The following is a 19081-nucleotide window of genomic DNA, read 5'->3' on the forward strand; positions in this document are numbered from 1 at the left end:
TGAATTATCAAAATTTTCCTCTGTTTCTTAATATGGATTATACTCAGACAGGTCTTTGCTTTCCTTTCCACCTTGCTCATGCTGTTATTCCCACACCACGCCAAAGATTGTTATACTTTCCTGTCCAGAATTGATCTTACCTTTTGGTAACATCGTTCAGAATTTCCTTTGGGAATCATCAAACTCTTACCTTTGGTCCATAGGTTTGCATGGGGCTGACTCCACAGCCACCTCTAGGGTGGACATGTGACCCAAGCCCAGCTAATCAGAGGACCATGACCCCTTGGTCACAGCAATCAGTTCAATAAAGAACATATGACCTGGGGCTTCCCTGGTGGCACAGTGGTTAAGAATCCGCCTGCTAATGTAGGGGACGTGGGTTCGAGCCCTGGTCCGGGAAGATCCCACATGTCACGGAGCAACTAAGCCTGTGCACCACAACTACTGAGCCTGAGCTCTAGAGCCCTCAAGCCACAACTACTGAGCCTGCATGCCACAACTACTGAGCCTGTGCTCTAGAGCCCGTGAGCCACAACTACTGAAGTCCACACGCCTAGAGCCCATGCTTCGCAACAAGAGAAGCCACTGCAATGAGAAGCCTGTGCGCTGCAACTAGAGAAAGCCCGCGTGCAGCAACAAAGACCCAACTCAGCCAAAAATAAATAACTTTATTAAAAAAACAAAAAAAAAACACATGACCCAAGCTGGCCCAATGTGAGCCTTGCCTGTCAGCAGGAACTTTTAGAAAAAGTAGTGCTTGACAAAGCCAAGAAACAGCAACTGACAGATTCCTGATGATATAATTGAGCTTCTCGATCTACATATGACTGATCTCTTTGGTAATAAGAAACAATAAATATTTTTTTTCCGTTTTGACTTAAACCAATTTAAATTGGTTTGCAAAGAATACTCCCACCTCTTTGCCTCTTCAAGTTAAGTTTACCCTTTAAGATGTAGCTCTCATGCTACTTTCAAACCGTTCTTCCCTTTCCTTAACTCCCATTATACCTTACTTAATCTACTGCTTTAACACTAAATCATCTCAGTTGTTTAATATTTCCTAGTTTTACTTCCCCACTGTACCATAACCTTCTTGAATGCTTGGACCATGAATTACATTTCTCTTGTGTTCACAACACTTAAGAATTTTTTACACTTAAGATGCAGATTGACTGATAAACTATTGAATATGTTATTTTTCTTTAGAAATCAGTGGTTAGAATCTCAAGAATAAATGAAAACTGGGCAAATTGTTGCTAACCAGGGCCTAGCTCTTTGGGTAATTCTGTTCCCACCTTACTGATTTAAAAACAAATATGGCAAGAAAGAAGGGGAAATGATATCAATGAGTGTGTTTTAAAGACACATTTTGTACCACCTCCTGAAGGTATCTTTTGGGGCCTTTGGAGAAGCCTGATAGCAGCTCCCCATTTTAAAAAGTAGGTTTTATTATTATTCAGTATGGTGAGACCAGGAGATCAGGAGACAGATGCCACTGACAAGATAGTTTTTACTTACCGTCTTCAAGAAGAGGGGCATGCTTCACCACATAGGGCCATACAGGGAAGCATCAGGATCAATCAGGAGATGGGGGTGGTCAAGGGGAAGGCGTGGGCAAAAGTGTTTATTGTGGTTTCCACAGTAAAGGTAAGGCAGAGTAAGCATGCTTAGGATTGGCTAGTCTGAATAATTTCAGCAGGCTCTGGGATGTAGGGACTGTCTCCAGTTATCTAGTACCTGGCGCTGGGTTGATTAGGGCAGGGGAATATTGACTTGGTGTGTGAGAGTCTGATAAAGAAGGTGGTTGAAGGATGGATGTGGGTTCTGGATTGGTCCGTTTGTATATGAAAGGTTCAGGGGATTTGTTAGCTATTGGACAATTAGCTAGCCCTGAGAGGAGCAGTCTTTCCCCAGTCAGTGAGGCCCCAGGTGGCAGAGCCTCAAGAATATGGAAGATAAGGGAGGGACGAGGACCGACTGCACCCTAGACGGCCAGGGACCATGGGCAGTACCTGGGATCCCCACCTTGAAGGGAATTGCTCCTGAGTGGTGCCTTGGGCTTTGCCAGCCTGGATTTAGGGGGTGAGCTTCCCTCCTGGAGCCTTGTGAGGATTTAGCCCTCCTTTTTGATTGTGGTTACTTAAAAAACAAAATATTTCATTGCAACCACCTATAAATCGTATTTTACAAATTGCAGAAATGAAGATACAGAGGACTGCCACCCACTGAGCTAGGCATAGACACCAAATGTCTTGGTTCCCATTCTTTCATTTTAGAGGTGCGTGCCTACATGTTTAGGGGCGAAATAATGTGATATCTAGAATTTGCTTCAGAATAATGGAGAGTGGGAGGTACAAAGGAAACAAGATTGGCCATGAGTGATGACTGTTGAAGCTGTGTGGTAGTTCTCATTGCTATCCTCAGTACTTTGTACATGTTAGAAATTTTCCATAATAAAACTTAAAAAAAAAAGAATACAGAAAATAAAATATAGTTACTACACTCCCCTCTTTCCCACCTGGGTTCAGAATAATTGAGCAATAAGATAAAGCAGAGGCAGATGGTAGTCCAAATATCCCCTCTTTTACTGATAAAGCCTACCTTGGAGAATACATCTTTACACGAGAGTCAAATGGGCCTCCTAACTCCATGCGGAATTAGACTTACTCATATAGTCATAGCAGTATTGGACCAGGACAGCTTTTCCAGCTGGGAAGGATTTTATGGCATGAGTAACAGAGAAGAAATTGTGCTTACTGTAAGCAAGTTTACTCCCAAGAGGGACAAAATAAATAAGGCCTGGAGCTAAGTTGAGCACGCCCAGTTTATTCCTCCCAGATGTTCCAATCAGATGAGACACCCCACCTTCTCCAGGCAGAGGAGTAGAGAAAGTCAAGGGGTATTGCTTGACTGAACTCCCTTTTCATAGATGGACAGGTCAAGAGCGGGAAAGAAACATTACCTCCCACCAAAAAACATTGATTTTTCTGGAGATATTAGTGAGATAATGGAATTCTGCCACTTCCCTAGCCATGATTCCAGCTTGTAAGTTTTCATTTCTTCATCTTCATCTATTGGATGGCTCTAATTCTGCAAAAGAAATTCTTCTATCTTCAGAACTTCAGTTTTTTGCTGTATGACATCATACTCTTATTCTGCCTTTGGCTGAAGGTAAAAAGGCTTTTTTTTTTTTTCCTCTCTGAAAAGACATTAAATCTGAACATGGACATCACATCCACCACAGATACTTCCTTCTTCTGCAGCCTGATGCCTCCTCCCACCAAGATTTTTTATGTCCATCCAAAATATTACAAGCTTGTTTACAACATATTTTTTATTAAGGCACACTTTTAGTAAAATGCTGATATAAAACTTTGGTATAAAATTTTGTAGAAAAATTAGAAAATTCAGTCATGCAAAATGAAGAAGATAAATGAGCTCATATTCTGCTGGGGAACCAGATATTTTAGCAACTAATTACAAAGGAGTGTGAGGCACCCAGTAACAGAGGAAGGAGAGCTCTGAGATCATAGGGGAAGGAGTGATTGTGGGTGATAAGGTGAGGGGATGGGTGGGGACTTATAGGACATAACTGGAAAGATTGCCTGTGGCCCACTGGGAAGGATGTTATATGTTATGTTAAAGAACTTAGACTTTATTCAATAGGCAGTGGAACGTCACTGCAGGATTTGAATCAGAAGAGCAACATAATCAATTCACTTAAAAAAAAAGTATTTATTTATTTACTTACTTATTTTTGGCTGCATCAGGTCTTAGTTGCGGCATGCGGGATCTTTCCTTGCGGCGCGCAGTCTCCAGAGCATGTGGGCTGTGTAGTTGTAGCACGTGGGCTCTCTAGTTGTGGCTTGTGTGCTCAGTAGCTGCGGTGCACAGGTTTAGTTGCCCTGCAGCATGTGGGATATTAGTTCTCCAACCAGGGATTAAACCTGCGTCCCCTGCATTGGAAGGCGGCTTCTTAACCACTGGACCACCAGGGAAGTCCCTACTCAATTCACTTTTTTTTTTTTTCTAGTACGCGGGCCTCTCACTGCTGTGGCCTCTCCCGTTGCAGAGCACAGGCTCCGGACGCGCAGGCTCAGCGGCCATGGCTCACGGGCCCAGCCGCTCCGCGGCATGTGGGATCTTCCCGGACCGGGGCACAAACCCGTGCCCCCTGCATCGGCAGGCGGACTCTCAACCACTGTGCCACCAGGGAAGCCCCTCAATTCACTTTTGAAAAAAGAAAACTATTTATTGAGAAAAGAATCATTTGAAGTCTCTCATATACCTGGGGCACTCTCATATGTGAGGGAAATCTGGAGGCTAGCAGGTAAGTTAGGAAGTGTTGCAATAGACCAGATTCTTGACCTCAGCCAAGCCCTGCCCCCCAAAATTTTTATGTTAGCCTATTTATTAGCAAGTAAAGTACATACAAGGATTCATTTGGCATAGAGCATAGAGTACAATAAAAGAAACTAAAGCCAAACCTTAATTATATATACATATTAAGTTAGTTATGCTTATAGTGTGGGTATATATTAAATCAGAGAGGATTTGTTCTTTGAGAGGATTTCTGTCACTCCTACTTTCTTTTTTCTGTTTAAACATGAAGATAATGGTACTGTTATTTGCCTTCTTAGCAGCAAAGTCCCCCCATCCCCACCTAGCTTAGAGTGTTTAGTTTTCTTCTTGGTAAGACGGGCCTGATAAGTTTAGGCGAAAATAAAAATTCTGATTGTGGGCTTCCCTGGTGGCACAGTGGTTGAGAGTCCGCCTGCCGATGCAGGGGACACGGGTTCATGCCCCGGTCTGGGAAGATCCCACATGCCACGGAGCGGCTGGGCCCATGAGCCCTGGCCGCTGAGCCTGCACATCCGGAGCCTGTGCTCCGCAACGGGAGAGGCCACAGCAGTGAGAGGCCCGCGTACTGCAAAAAAAAAAAAAAATTATGATTGTATTTCAGGATTATGAAGATGATATTAATTAGTCTAAGCCTGTCCAGGTAATTCTATATCTGTTGTCTACTGTTAGTTTAGAAATGGGAATGTGAAGCACTATGGGAAGTCTGCTGGGTGGCTTCCAGGAAAAGTGTTCCTACTGAAGAGACCCATATAGGAGGAAACAGTCTTTCTTTGCTGAATTTGTTGTATCTGGGTGTGATGCCTTGAACTGTGGCAGCCATTTTACGATTGTGAGGGATTAAGCTAGCATGCTGAAAATAGCAGATTCCAAGGATGGGAAGGACTGGGTTGATAATCTGGAGCTGATGTAGCTTGGAACTTCATGGTTTTTTAGATAGTAAATGTCCTTATTATTTAAGCTAGTTTTAGTTGGGTGTTCTGTTCATATCACTGAGAGCAGTCTGCCTAATATAGGCTCTCAGAGAGAAAGATACTATGAGACATGTATCTATCATCAGTAAAGGGATTCATATGTGTATGTTCTGTGTTGTTTCTAAAGCAGTGCTTTTCAAATTTTAACGTACCTATCAAACACCTGGGCGTGTTGTTTAAATGCAAATTCAGTAGGTGCGGCCTGAAATACTCCATTTCTAAGAAGCTCCCAGGATTTGTCCATGGTGCTGGAATAGGGTCCACACCTTTGAGCAGCAAATGTAGACCACAGCTATAGCTCATTAAAGGTTAGATAAATGGGAAACCTCCAAGTGACTGACAGGATTTTTAAAGGGAGAGCCAGGAGTCAGGATGAGGTACAATAGTGACTGCTAATTCAAACAGATTAGCCCAATATTATTCCTTATTAATACTGATAATTTCAGAAAAGGTAAGGGGCAGATAGGTGCCAGGGGCAGACAGACACCAGGACAAGATCTTAGAGACTACCTCTGCAGAGAAGAAGGAAGCAGAAAGTGTCTTTCTTACTTGTAGGAGGTGCTCAGACAAAGCACAAATTCTTGGTACTAGCAGGTCTTTTAGATGACTGTTATAGGCCTTTTGCCTGAAAATATTGCGGTACTCCCATCTTCACCACCATAGGTAATTTAAACCACCACCACCAAGATAACCTGTAAAATAAGTGTAAGGAAGTACAAATTTTGATTTTCCTCCACAATGACTACTCTGACACTTTTTTGGGGCAGCGGGGGGGGGGGAGTAATAGATATGTTATGGTACATTTGCTTGACTGGTACCCTAAACATGTATGGGTATATGCCAATAGGGTCGGTTGGCCCTGGATTTCTGGACAGGGAAGCATGGAATAATGTCAGTTCAAATGATTCTTTTAACTTGAAATGTTTCCCAACACCAACAAAAAAATGATTTAGAGCTTAGAGGATGGGAAAACTTATTTGCAGGGCTACTTTAGTGCTTCTGGAAAGAAGTAGTGACTCCTAGCAGTATGGTAAATAATCTATGACTTATTTTCCCAAGTTTGAGAATAACTATTGAGAGCATTAAAATAATGTGTACACAAAGATTGCAACTGGAAGTGGCTCCTGTGATTAAGAAGATAAAGATTCTCTAGAGGGAAAAAGAGATCATTACAGGAGTCATATCTTTAGTTCCACAGTGGAGAGTATGGTCGTTATTTAAAGACAAATTATGGTATTCTTAGCCTAAATCCAGGTATTAGAACAAAGAATACAAAGGCAAAACTAGCTAGTTCTCAGTCAAAGACAGTACTCATAAAGAGCAGACTTAATAGAGGAATTCCAAGAAGAAAAACTGTAAACCCCAGAATGATAATGATTATAAGGGGACCCTGATATTAAGCTGAAGAATTCCCTAGCTGCTGTCCCCTTTTTCCATGAGGTGCTTAGATCAATAGCAATTTGAATCTTTGTTGATATAAAAACAAGATATTTAAACATAAAGAGTAAGAAATAGTTTATCTCCATAAACATATTTCTTGAGCAATCTAGTCTCTTGCTTTTCGTAAGTAAAGTATACATACCTTTTCTCGCCCACCTAGAAGGTCAAATTACTGTAAATAACAATTATTTGCAAGGTTTCCAAAAGTAAAAGGACTTCATGAAACTGATGTAAGAATAAACAGGATCAACTTCAATAGAGGCAGTAGATCCAGTGGTTAATAGTATTTTGGGCTTTGTCCACTTGCTTTCAAATCTGGGCTTTACCATGTAGGAGCTGTATGCTTTGATAGCATTACTTAAAGTCTTTAAACTACAGTGGTTTCATCTGTTAAAAAAAAAAAAACAGGAATGACAATACTATTTTAAGTACTAAGTTAAAGGCAATGATGTATGTAGTATTTAGCACAGTGCCTGGCACTTGTAAATACTTGTACTCAATCCATAAACTGGTTTTAGAAAATCTTCACATGCCAGACACTGTGCTGGATGTTGGGGATATGGTCTTGAACAAAACAGATCAATATATGCATCTCGCCCTCAAAGAACTTAAGAGTCTAGTAGGGAAGGCGACTGGTTAAAAGGTAAACCAACATAATATTTAAGTGCCAACTTTCAGTGAGATATCCACTTGGGGAACATGAGGCGAATAGAAATATACTTATGATTAACAGGTGAATAGGCCTGCTGATTTCTAAGCCTTTATTTATAAACATTTATTCATTATGAAACAACCTTGAGAATAATGAAGACGTAACTTTGTTGATAGGACTGGGAAAACTAAGGGATGCTTAGTATGTTTTGGTTATTAATTCTTGGAGTTTAATTGACCTTGGGATGAAAACATTCCCAAACTTTCAGCCCAAAGGGCTCTATTGTTTGGGAAGATTTCTATAGGAGAAACTCATTGCAAAGAAGTTAGGAAGAGGAAGTCTTAAGAAAAGTGTTTTAAAACAAGATCAAAAATGTATTCTGAAGAGAAAACATTTATTAAGCTGATATACTAGGCATTTCTTGCTCTTTATCTCATTTATTTCTCCCAATGGCCCTGTAGGAAGGGTAATATTACATCCATTTTAGAAACAATACAGTCGACACCTCAAGTAACTTTTCTAAACAGGTCACACTTACCAACTGGCAAAGGGAAAATGAGAAGAACATGTTTCCACTAGCTTCTAGCTGCCTTTAGCTCAGTGCAAGAGACATAGGTGGCAACCAACACATTTGCTGGAAAGAATGAATGAATAAATGTACTTTAGCTCTGCTATTTATGTGTCCCTGGGTAAGACAATTTTGCTGAGTCTGTCTTCATTTCTTAAAGGAATATAACAAGACTTACTTCACAGAGTTGAGGTAAGGAACAAATAAGGGGATACAATAGGGGAAAACAATTAAAATATTAAATGTTAGCATGATATATGTCACAAATTATGACATGTATAATTTGTGTGTGCATATGAAAACAGCATTGGTAACAGTTAATATTATGAGAATTTATATATAACTTCCAAACACCAGACTCTAAGAAAAAAGGTACTGGATAGAAAAGTTGGAAGAATAGGCAAGGAATTGATATATTGTGTCTGGGACAGGGATATTGGTGGTTAGGGACAGGGTAAAGAAACTTTACATTTGTAACCCTTTGCATTTTCCTTTTGAATTTTGAACCATGTATTACTGCATTACTATTCAAAAAATAAATAACTTTAAACTTTATAAAAACATTGTATTAAAATGTAACATTAACACAGAATAACCACAGTACTTTTTCTTAGCATTGCCTTATTTCAATTATTAATTTAAATTATGAAAATGAAGCCACTTCATTTTTTTTTGAGAATTTAAATATTTTATTATATAAAGTTATACCCAGAATTGTGCTTCATTTTTTCACTATATACTTTAACTCAAGGACATTTCTAAAAGCAGTACATTTTAGAAATCCTGAAAGAAATTCCACTAGCTATAGGCTATTTAAATACTGCTTACAGAAAGTATTTTAAAAAAAACGAGGGCGTACAAATGAACTTATTTACAAAACAGAAGTAGAGTCACAAATGTAGAAAACAAACTTATGGTTACCAGGGGATAAGGGGGGGAGGGATAGATTGGGAGACTGGGACTGACATGTACACACTACTATATATAAAATAGGTAACTAATAAGAACCTGCTCTGTAGCACAGGGAACTCTACTCAATATTCTGTAATGGCCTATATGGGAAAAGAATCTTAAAAAAAAAGGAGTGCATATGTGTATAACTGATTCACTTTGCTATATACTCAGAACTAACACAACATTGTAAATCAACTATACTCCAATAAAAATTAAAAAAAAAAAAGTATTAAAGGAAAGCCAGCACCATACAAACAGCATACACTTAAATAAAAGAGATGAATGCTTAACATACAGAGTAATGATTTTTTGTTTTTAAAATAAATGTATTTTTTAATTTTTGGCTGTGTTGGGTCTTCGTTGCTGTGCGTGGGCTTTTTCTAGTTGCAGCAAACGAGTGGGGGCCACTCTTCGTTGCGGTGCGCGGGCTTCTCATTGTGGTGGCTTCTCCTGTGTGGAGCACGGGCTCTAGGTGCATGGGTTTCAGTAGTTGTGGCACACGGGCTCAGTAGTTGTGGCTTGTGGGCTCTAGAGCGCAGGCTCAGTAGTTGTGGCGCACGGGCTTAGTTGCTCCACGGCATGTGGGATCTTCCCAGACTAGGGCTCGAACCTGTGTCCCCAGGTGGATGCTTAACCACTGTGCCACCAGGGAAGCCCCAGAGTAATGTTTTTTATTCACTGATAAACTAAAGGTCCATTTCAAGATGTCTCTCTTGTATACTTCATTTGTTTTATTAGCAAGCAAAGCCCTATAAGGGATGGCTTCATCTAGTCCTCAGACTTGGATCCATCTTCATCTTGACTAATCTGGAAGTAATGAAGTTCGTAAATCTCCTTGTCAGATGCAACCACACGAAGACAATCACGAAGATTTTTCTTTTTAAGGTACTTCTTGGTAAGGTATTTCAAATACCTTTTAGAGAACTGTTTCTCAGAAACAACTGACTTTATTCTTGAAGCGTTCAATGTGAACGACATTCCCAAGATTTCCAGTTTTTCCATTCACTTTAACCTTCTCCCGTAGACACTGTTCAAAATTTCCAGAATTAAAAATTCCATCTTCTACTGGATGAGTAAGGTCCAAATTAAACTTCCAGGTTGACTTCTTAGGCTTCTTGTCTTTCTTCGGCGCCATCCTGAAGGCCCGCCGCGCGATCAGAGAGCCACTTCATTTTCAATATGATTATATCTTTTTAACAGAATCCGTGGTCCCTGAGCAAGTTTAATTCTCCTGAATAAAACAATCTTCTTTTACCGTTATTTTGAAAGACTATTTTGCTGGATGGTAGAATAAATTGAGTGAAACGAGTTATTTTCTAAGAATAACATCAAATGCAGGTAGGGCAGAGGTTTTATCCACGAGCCCAGAGAGAAATGGGGCGGAAAATGAACGCAGGTAAATAAGAGTTAGTGGTTAAGTCTGACATTGCTATGGGCCACCGTTTGATGTTAATGCTGCACCGCGTTACGGCTCCTTTGCGCTTTGGTGGTCTTCCAAAGTGCGAGTACTAGCCAGAGTTAGATTCCTGAATGTTTCCCGATCTGCTGCCATGACCAGTCCAGGGCTTGGGTTAGGGCTTTCGCTGGCCCCTAAACACTGAAAAGATGACAGTGTCCCTCTACATTTATGCAATTAAAAATAGAAATTCACTTAAGAAATTCATTAAAACAACTTAGGGCGAGCGAATGCAAGACCTTCCTTCTAGACTTTCTGAAATAAAAGTTCCTATTAAATTCATCAAAGCTGAACTTTTTTTCTGCATTTCTCCTTTGCTAATGTGTTAGCCTTAGTTCAGCGGCCTGTTCCACCACCCAGCACTCACCGGCTCTCAAGCCCGAACCACGCGGCTGCTCGCAGGTGCCATCCCCAACCTGCCAGGAATCTCCTCCTTCGCCCCACCCATCTGGCCCTTGCCCCCGCCTACTTCACGCGTTGTTGTGACATCAGCGCGCCGTCGCCAAAGGCCGGCAGCAAATGAGCGCAGGTGGCTGCGGCCCTTAGTCGTACTCTCGAATGCGCAAGCGCGGTCGTTCCGGGTGCTCGGAAGACCTGGCGGAGCCAGGCGCTGATGGAGGCCTGAGGGCGGCGGGGGCGGGGCGCGCCGCGAGCTGGGGGCATGTCCACGGCGGGCGCCGTCTAGAGGAGGGCCAAGCAGCCGCCACCACGCTTTCAGTCGCGGCGAGACGCAAGCGAGCCAGGCCGAGGGCCGCGGCGGCGATGCAGCGACGGCGGCGCCCTCCGCCGCCAGTCTCTCAGCTGCCCGAGGGCTGCGGGGGAGGCGGCAGCAGCCGCGGAGGAGGCGGCGGGAGCGAGGAGGTGGAAGTGCAGTTCTCCGCCGGGCGTTTGGGCTCCGCCGCGGCGGTTTCGGCGGCGGCGGCCACGCGCAGCACAGAGGAAGAGGAGGAGAGGCTCGAGCGCGAGCACTTCTGGAAGATCATTAATGCCTTCCGCTACTATGGGTAAGGAGCCCGCGGCGGACCCCCGCTCAGGCCGTCGGCGCGCCCGCTGCTTGCGTCTGACGCGTCCGCACCGTGGCGCACGCCGCGCTCGCCCTCCGGTCGCCACGCCTCCGGGGCGTCGGAACCGGGCCGCCTGAGCTGACCTCCGCGCCCCCGAGTCATCTCGCACCACCTTAGCCCCTCCCGGCGCTGCACTCTCGCGTGTCTGCCGCGCCGTCTGTTGCTCAGCCTCTTGTCTTCTGATCTCTGGATCAGATTAGCCCTCTTGCCTTTCCTTCCTCGTTAAAGGTTTGGCTTGAGGCGGGTGAGGGTGACCGGAAAAGTGCTGTAAGAATTTCAGATAGAAGATGGTGGTGGTAAAATCGTCCAGTGCTGGGCATGATTTGTATGTATTGTCGCTGTCCTGCAAACTGAACAGACGGAGAGCCCAAGTTCACCTACACGTGGGATGCCGTAGGATGTTTTTTTCTCAAACTGTTGTAAGTTCTTGTGAGAGCAGCATTAAGATTTCCGCCCCTCACACACCCCCCACCCTTGGCCCTGCGAAAACACAGCACTTTTGTGATGAGCGAGTGAATGATGCTGCTCAGTGCCTTTAACTGGTGGGTGAAATTAAGATCGGAGATGGTCCGTATGTTCTAAAATTTGCAGAGTTTTTAAGGGGGGAATGAAGGAAAGCACTGTAGGAGCCGCTTTTATGATTTTTTTTCTGCAAATATTTATCGAATTCTCACTGTGGGTTGGGCACAGTGGTAGGACTTTTAAACTTCCTAACTTTCATTTTTCTTGTAGATAAATCGTAAAGTAGCTTAGTCACAAAATTATAATTCCAAGATCTGAAAGGGACTTAAAACAATTGGATTTTCAGGTAAAGAAAGCACTTTTATTCGTGTGAGAGATGAGTACACCGACGGCAATGTTCTGAGTCTGCAGTTGGAATCTGATAGATGTGACCTCCTACTGAAGTAAAACTGTTCCCTTAGATGGGCTCCTGCTGTGCTTTATGCAAATTTTTAAATATTGGTTGACTGACCTCCTCAAGGGCAGGGACAGGGCCTTATTTATTTTTACGTTGCCAGTGCTTGGCATGTTGTTGGAGCTCTATTTTTAACAAATAAGACAAGTAGTAGCAAAGAAGTACATTTGTCATTCCCAAATAGTTTGTCAATTTGTAACTGATGGTTAAACTAGTTTGTTACTATTCTGAATTTTAAAACTTGCTTAATGAAAGCTTAAAGTTACTTCAGACTCTGATTAAATTGGTGACATGAAGTTTTGAAGTTGAGACATCTTGATGAAATAATTTACTAATTAAACTCGGGCATAGGAGCCATGGATTGCATTACTTATGGAGCTCAAAAGGGAATTAGTAACATGGGGATTTGATTTAGTATCAACGGAGTGAGGAAGGCAGACAACTGGAGCATTGAACTTGTTACAAGTATTGTGTCTGGAAGAACCATGCAGCGAGGGGAAGAAGCTGACAATAGATAGCCAGAAGTGTTAGCTGCAGAGAAGTCTGGTATATTTTACTGTTGAAAAATGTAGAAAGAATACTGGGAAATGTCTTGGGACTATTGTGGACTCAGTTAAAATGTGTGTTTGTACGCAGTTCTAATATATTGGGACTAATTTAAAATTGATATTTATGATTGAGTATCAGCTGGGCCTTTTTGTGGGGGAGAGCAGGGGATTTTGACCTGAAACTAGGACCTAAGTGTGGCAATATACAAAAGGGCACTGTGTGCACATTCTGGTGGTTGTGATACAATTTCCTATACTCTCCTCCCTCTTCTTTACCAGTTCAGTGTGGGACTGAGGAAAATTTCATTTTTAACAACAATCCTTTTTATTTGCATGTACTCTCAATGAAAAAATTGAAATCCCTGTACTGAAAATAGTATACAATTAAAAGTATGTTTAGGGGTATGGGAAGAATTGTGTAGCAGAAAACACTGGATTATTACATTCCAACATTTTATAATCTTCTAGACCTGTACTGTCCAATACCATAGCCACTAATCACATCTGGCTGCATTTAAGCTTAAATTACTTAAAATTTAATAAAATTAAAAATTCCTTTCCTCAGTCTCACTAGCTACATTTCAGATGCTCAGTAGCCACATGCGGCTATTGTCTGCTGTATTGGGCAGTGCAGATGTAAGCCTTTCCATCATTGTAGTAAGTTCTTACGAACAATTCTATTCTAGACCTTTAGCAGATGCTTCCAAATTTCAGACAGTTTGGTTTTACTACTCACTGCCTTTTTGTCAATATATAGGAGATTTAGATAAAGGTCATAAGGCAAGAAATGTCTTTTGGTTAATATTTTCTCTTTCCAAGAGAAAAACAAATATCATATATTAACGCATATATGTGGAACCTAGAAAAATGGTACAGATGAACCGGTTTGCAGGGCAGAAATAGAGACACAGATGCAGAGAACAAACGTATGGACACCAAGGGGGGAAAGCAGCAGGGGGGAGTGGTGGTGGGGGGATGAATTGGGAGATTGGGATTGACATGTATACATTAATATGTATTAAATGGATAACTAATAAGAACCTGCTGTATAAAAAAATAAAATTCAAAAAAAAAGAATTCTCTTTCCAGTGGCTTCCAGTCCTGTACTTTCTACAGATTTTAGATGACATATTCTGACATCATTCTTAGATGACATATTCTGACTGACGTAAAAATGATGATAGCATTGTACTGAATAGCAAAAAATGTTAGCCTTAAAATACTGCTCTTGTTATGAATGGAGATACCTACTCACAGAAGAAATACTACATTTGAAATATCAAACGTCGTCAGAAATGTCCTACTTTTAGAAATAGCAGTTAGGTGAGATCTTAAAAACTGAGATGTAGAGCTCATTTTTACAGGTGAGGGGATATGGTGAGCACCTTGCCTAGGGTTATACGACCAAATTGTGGTAGAGTCTGGCCTGAAATCCAAAGTCATTAACTAAAAATTTACCCTGCATTAGTAAGTAGTGGTACTAGTAAGACAATTTTAACCTTGGGCATTTAATAAATATTTTAAATGGATTGAGACAGATTCTCCTCTGAAAAGGTATGCTTCCCTGTTTGGAATTGTAGAATAGTTCAACAGGTGCAGAGGAATGGGTCTATGACCTTAGCCCTTGGCTAGATCCAGCACTGGACCCACTTTGAGTCAGGGTTGGGGTCACTGCTGAGATCAGCCTTCTAGAGAGAGCTGGAGGTAGGGATACCCTTGAGGAAATGTGGCTGCTGACTCTGTTCTCCTCTTAGGTGCCCAAGGATGTAGCCTCTTAATGCTGACTGAGTTCAGAACCAAGGAGAGTCTGAAGGTTGTAAAACATTCCTTTAAATTAAGGTTGGCAAACTTTCTTTAAAGAACCAGGCAATGAACATTTTAAGCTCTGAGAGCTAGGTCTCTGTTAAAACTGTTCAACTGTATGCTTGTGTGAAAGCAACCACAGGCAGTATGCGAAGGAATGAGTATAGCTGTGTTCCAGTAGAACTCTTTACAAAAACAGACAAGTAGCCAGGAGGTCATAACTTGCCCACCACTGTCTTAAAACACATTGATAATGTAAGCATTTACAGAATAGTGAAATTAGCCCCAATTTTAATAGTATAGTAAGGATTGGACTCTTCTCAACTTTGATAAGACCTCACTTATTTCAAGAGAGTATGTAGATGTATGTTATGGACAGCTTTGCATACCATTAAGTAACCAGGGGTTAAGGGATATGCTGCATCTCATCCTGTTCTGTGTAGTTACATCACTTTCTTTGTTGTGTTTTGTTTTGGTTTGGCTTTTTGTTGTTGTTTTTGGCTGCATTGGGTCTTTCTTGCTGCGTGCGGTCTTTCTCTGGGTGCGGCGAGCGGGGGCCACCCTTCATTGCAATGCGCAGGCTTCTCATTGCGGTGGCTTCTCTTATTGCAGAGCATGGGCTCTAGGTGCGAGGGCTTCAGTAGTTGCACGCCGGCTCAGTAGTTGTGGCTCGCAGGCTCCAGAGTGCAGGCTCAGTAGTTGTGGCACACGGTCTTAATTGCTTCGCAGCATGTGGGATCTTCCCGGACCAGGGATCAAACCCGTGTCCCCTGCACTGGTCAGCGGCCTCTTTAACCACTGCGCCACCAGTGAAGCCCCATTACATCACTTTTATATGGAATTAACAGAACTTTTATATGGATTGGCTTTTCTGACCAACCCATAACTTACTCAACTCCCCTGCACTTATGGAAATAAGTAGTCTCCAAGGAGAACCAGAAGTGGTGCCGAGGGAGCGTAACTGAACATTTATTGATTGCTTTTTACATACGCTGAAATATGGAGTTTAAATAGTGACAAAGATGAGTTTTGTATTTTAGAAGAATTTATCTGATTGGAGGTGGGAGGGGGTTAGGTTGGGGAAAGCATATTTAGGTAGCAGGCCTCTCAGTTTATCTTTGGGAGACATAGTGAGGGCCCGAGGTAAAGCATTGGAGGAGGGGGAATATGTAGATAGTTTTATGAAGTAGAATCAAAAGGATTTCAGGCTTCTTGATTGTGTGTGCTATGAGAAGAGGCATTTTAGGATGACTCATTAATTTCTGACTTGAGTGGATGTGTGGTGTACCATTCATCAACATCAGCCATATAGGAAGATGTGCAAGTTTTTTTGGTGGGACGTGTGCTAAGTTTAGTTTGGAAATGCTGAGTTTTGAGGCATGGTGAGAGGGAGTTGGTGGGGTATCCAGTGCCGAGGAATTCTAGGAAAGGATTACTGTGAGACTATTTAACCTGTTGACAGTGAATTGTAAACTGTTGCAACTCTGCTGTTTGCCCACTTTAAGTAGTTACTTAGTGTCATACTCTACTGATAGGAATGTAAATTGGTAAAATCTTTCTGAAAATCAGTTTGTATCAAGAGCTTTAAAAATACTTATCTTTCTGATCTGGTAATTCGTTTGGGAGTTTGTGGTAATTTTTTTTTTTTTTTCTAAAATGTAGACAGATTTTGAACACAAAATTTCACTGTATAGACAAGTGAAAGTATCTAGATGCCCAATGTTTGGGAAATAGCTAAGTAAATTTTGGTTGCTTAAGATGGGATGATGATGAGCAGCCCTTATAGTCATTTGTCATATAGATATTTGAGAACTTTTCTTCTGACCTGGGAAAATTCTTTTGATAAGGATGAAGAATTACAAGTGTTTCTAAAACTTTAATGTGCATGTGAAGCATTTGGTGAGCTTGTTAAAAGGCAGATTACATTTCAGTAGGTCTTGCATGGCACCAGAGATTCTCCATTCCGAACCACTTCCAAGTGATCTGCTGTGGTCTGTACCGCATTTTGACTAGAAAGGTGTTAGATGATTTTGTCTTAAACAGAGAGAAATATGCCAGAAAGTTAGAAGTGGTTGCCTCTAGAAGAGGAATTATTAGGAATTTTTTTCCTCCTGAATACTTTTACTTTTCTTCATTTTTCGTATTTCCACTGTGTACACATTAGTTATATAAATTATGACTATGATAAAAATCATATGACTATGATTTAGGCACTGGGCTAAGTGTGTTGTGTGCTTTATTTTGTTACACTTTCAATGAAATCCATTAAGTAGGCAGAGGAGTATAATGGTGTCTACCTCGTGGGGTTTTATGGAGATTTTTCAGAATAATTCATTTTAAGTGACTTGGTTTAGTGCCTGACATTTATTAAATCTCAATAAATCATAGCTTCTGTCATCATCATCATTGTTATGTATTTCCTTGTTTTGGTATATGAGACTGTTGAGCCACAGGGAAAGGAAGTAACTTGCCAAGGGTCACATAAGCGAATAGGTAGCATAACCTGGGTTTCAATCTGGATCTGTTACACTCCAGAGCTCACTGTTGTACTGTCTCCAGGGGGGAAAAAAGCAAACATTAGTGCAGCCACTGCCTACTTGGTTTCACATTATCCCTAACCACCCCTAGAATACCACCACACGCAATCTTCTAAAAATGTGACCAGGTTTTTGCTTCAGTTTTGTCAAGTTTCTTCAGAACCTCTTTAAATATGACTGTTCAGAAATTATACAGTAATTTGACATATGATAAAATGACAGATTTGGATAAATAGAGAGACTCAGGCAACCAAATGAAAAAGAATATTTTTCATTTCCATTTAATATTGAGTAAATGCTAAAGGACATTTAAAAGAAGCATATGCATTTATGTATTTGTTTATTTGTATATGTAAAATGTAAAGAATGATGTAGTGAACGCGTACCACCCAGTCTACAGAAAGAACATTATCTTATCCTTTTCCCCTCATAGGACATCATTTTCCTGCATTTTCGTTTCCTTACTTTCCTTGTAGTTTCTCTACATATGTTTAGTCCCTACAATATGTTTTGTTTCTGAGTTTTATCCATATTATTGTGTGTAGCTGTATTTATTAACTGTATTCTGTGTATAACTATACTGTATTTTCTTCGTTCAGTCTACTGCTGATAGACTTTTTGGGTTGTTTCCAGATTTTTTGCTTGTTATTTCTTACAGTGCTGTGATGAGACTTATTCATGTGTCATGTGCCCGTTTGCAAGAGTTTCTTGAGTATGTGTCTAGGTGTACGATTGCTTGGTCATAGGGAGTCTGCATATTAAGCTTTACTAGGTAATGCTAAATTTTCTGAAGTGGTTGTACTAATTTACGCACCCACCATCAATCAGTATATAAATATTCTAAATCTTCCGTACTTTTACCAGTATTTCATATAGTCAGGCTTTAAAATTTTGCCCATCTGATTGATGTAAAATGACATTTTATTTTGAGTATAATATTTAACTTTTAAAAATGATGTTCTTTTTAGGTTTTATTTCTTTAAAAAGTCCTCAAAGTGACCGTTAGAGTTATCTGGAAACTTTTGAATATCGTCATGTAAAAAGCTATAGAATTTCAGTTTTTCATTTGTTTACTACTTTTGTAGTATATAAGATCTTTTACAATATTTAAAAAAATTCAACGTGGTTGGCTCTTAATAATTTCAAAACACATTTTGTATATATTCTAAAGTAACTTCAGAGCAGTATTCTGCTACTTGATGGAGAAATCTAAAATTTCTAAAATCAAAGCTGTTCTGAAAATTTTAATTTTGGAAATTGAAATCATAAAAATAAACATGTTGTGCATTAATCCTCTTTATGTTTCCTTTTTTCTCCCTTCTAATTGGTGCAGGTGTTTTAACTATTTGTCTTTTGTTTGGTTGCTTAGAGAGTTTGTAATAAGATGAAAATATACGAAACTTCGTAAATCGATACCCTTTAAGAAACCAAAAGATTGAAAATGGCTGGACAGTATCCAACATTATAAGGAAATAATTGTACAGGAAGAGAAACTTAAAATAAGATTGGCCTCTGGTGAGAATTCTTTGCCAATTTAAAAAACACCTTTTATGTTTTAGCACCAGTATGCATGAGCGCGTGCACCGAACAGAAAGACAATTTCGATCACTCCCAGCTAATCAGCAGAAACTACTTCCGCAGTTTCTTCTTCACTTGGACAAGATCCGGAAATGCGTTGATCATAATCAAGAGATACTACTCACCATTGTGAATGATTGCATACATATGTTTGAAAATAAAGAATATGGAGAAGACGTATGTGCAAGTTTGTTCTATTTGTTTTTATTTTAGGGTTTGACTTCTATATTTT

The 19081-nt window shown here is 40.7% G+C and overlaps 1 protein-coding gene and 1 pseudogene across 3 annotated transcripts in view; one reads left to right on the forward strand and one right to left on the reverse strand.

The window, feature by feature from the left end:
• Positions 1-7984: 7984 nt before the first annotated feature.
• LOC115863805 (ribosomal protein eL22-like) lies at positions 7985-10776 on the reverse strand (annotated as a pseudogene).
• Positions 10777-10957: 181 nt separating this feature from the next.
• The window catches only part of CARNMT1 (carnosine N-methyltransferase 1), a 39401-nt gene continuing 31277 nt past the window's right edge, over positions 10958-19081 (forward strand). Inside the window, exons 1-2 of one of the 3 annotated variants that reach the window (XM_030876993.2) lie at positions 10958-11407; positions 18831-19026. In XM_030876993.2, the coding sequence (XP_030732853.2) occupies positions 10962-11407; positions 18831-19026 (642 nt within the window). In that variant the 5' untranslated portion in view covers positions 10958-10961. Of the gene's footprint in view, positions 11408-11527; positions 11887-18830; positions 19027-19081 lie in introns of those variants that run through there. The other 2 variants (XM_030876992.2, XM_030876994.2) reach the window with 2 other exon arrangements.

This window comes from Globicephala melas, chromosome 6, assembly GCF_963455315.2.
Source record: "Globicephala melas chromosome 6, mGloMel1.2, whole genome shotgun sequence".
Taxonomy (NCBI): domain Eukaryota; kingdom Metazoa; phylum Chordata; class Mammalia; order Artiodactyla; family Delphinidae; genus Globicephala; species Globicephala melas.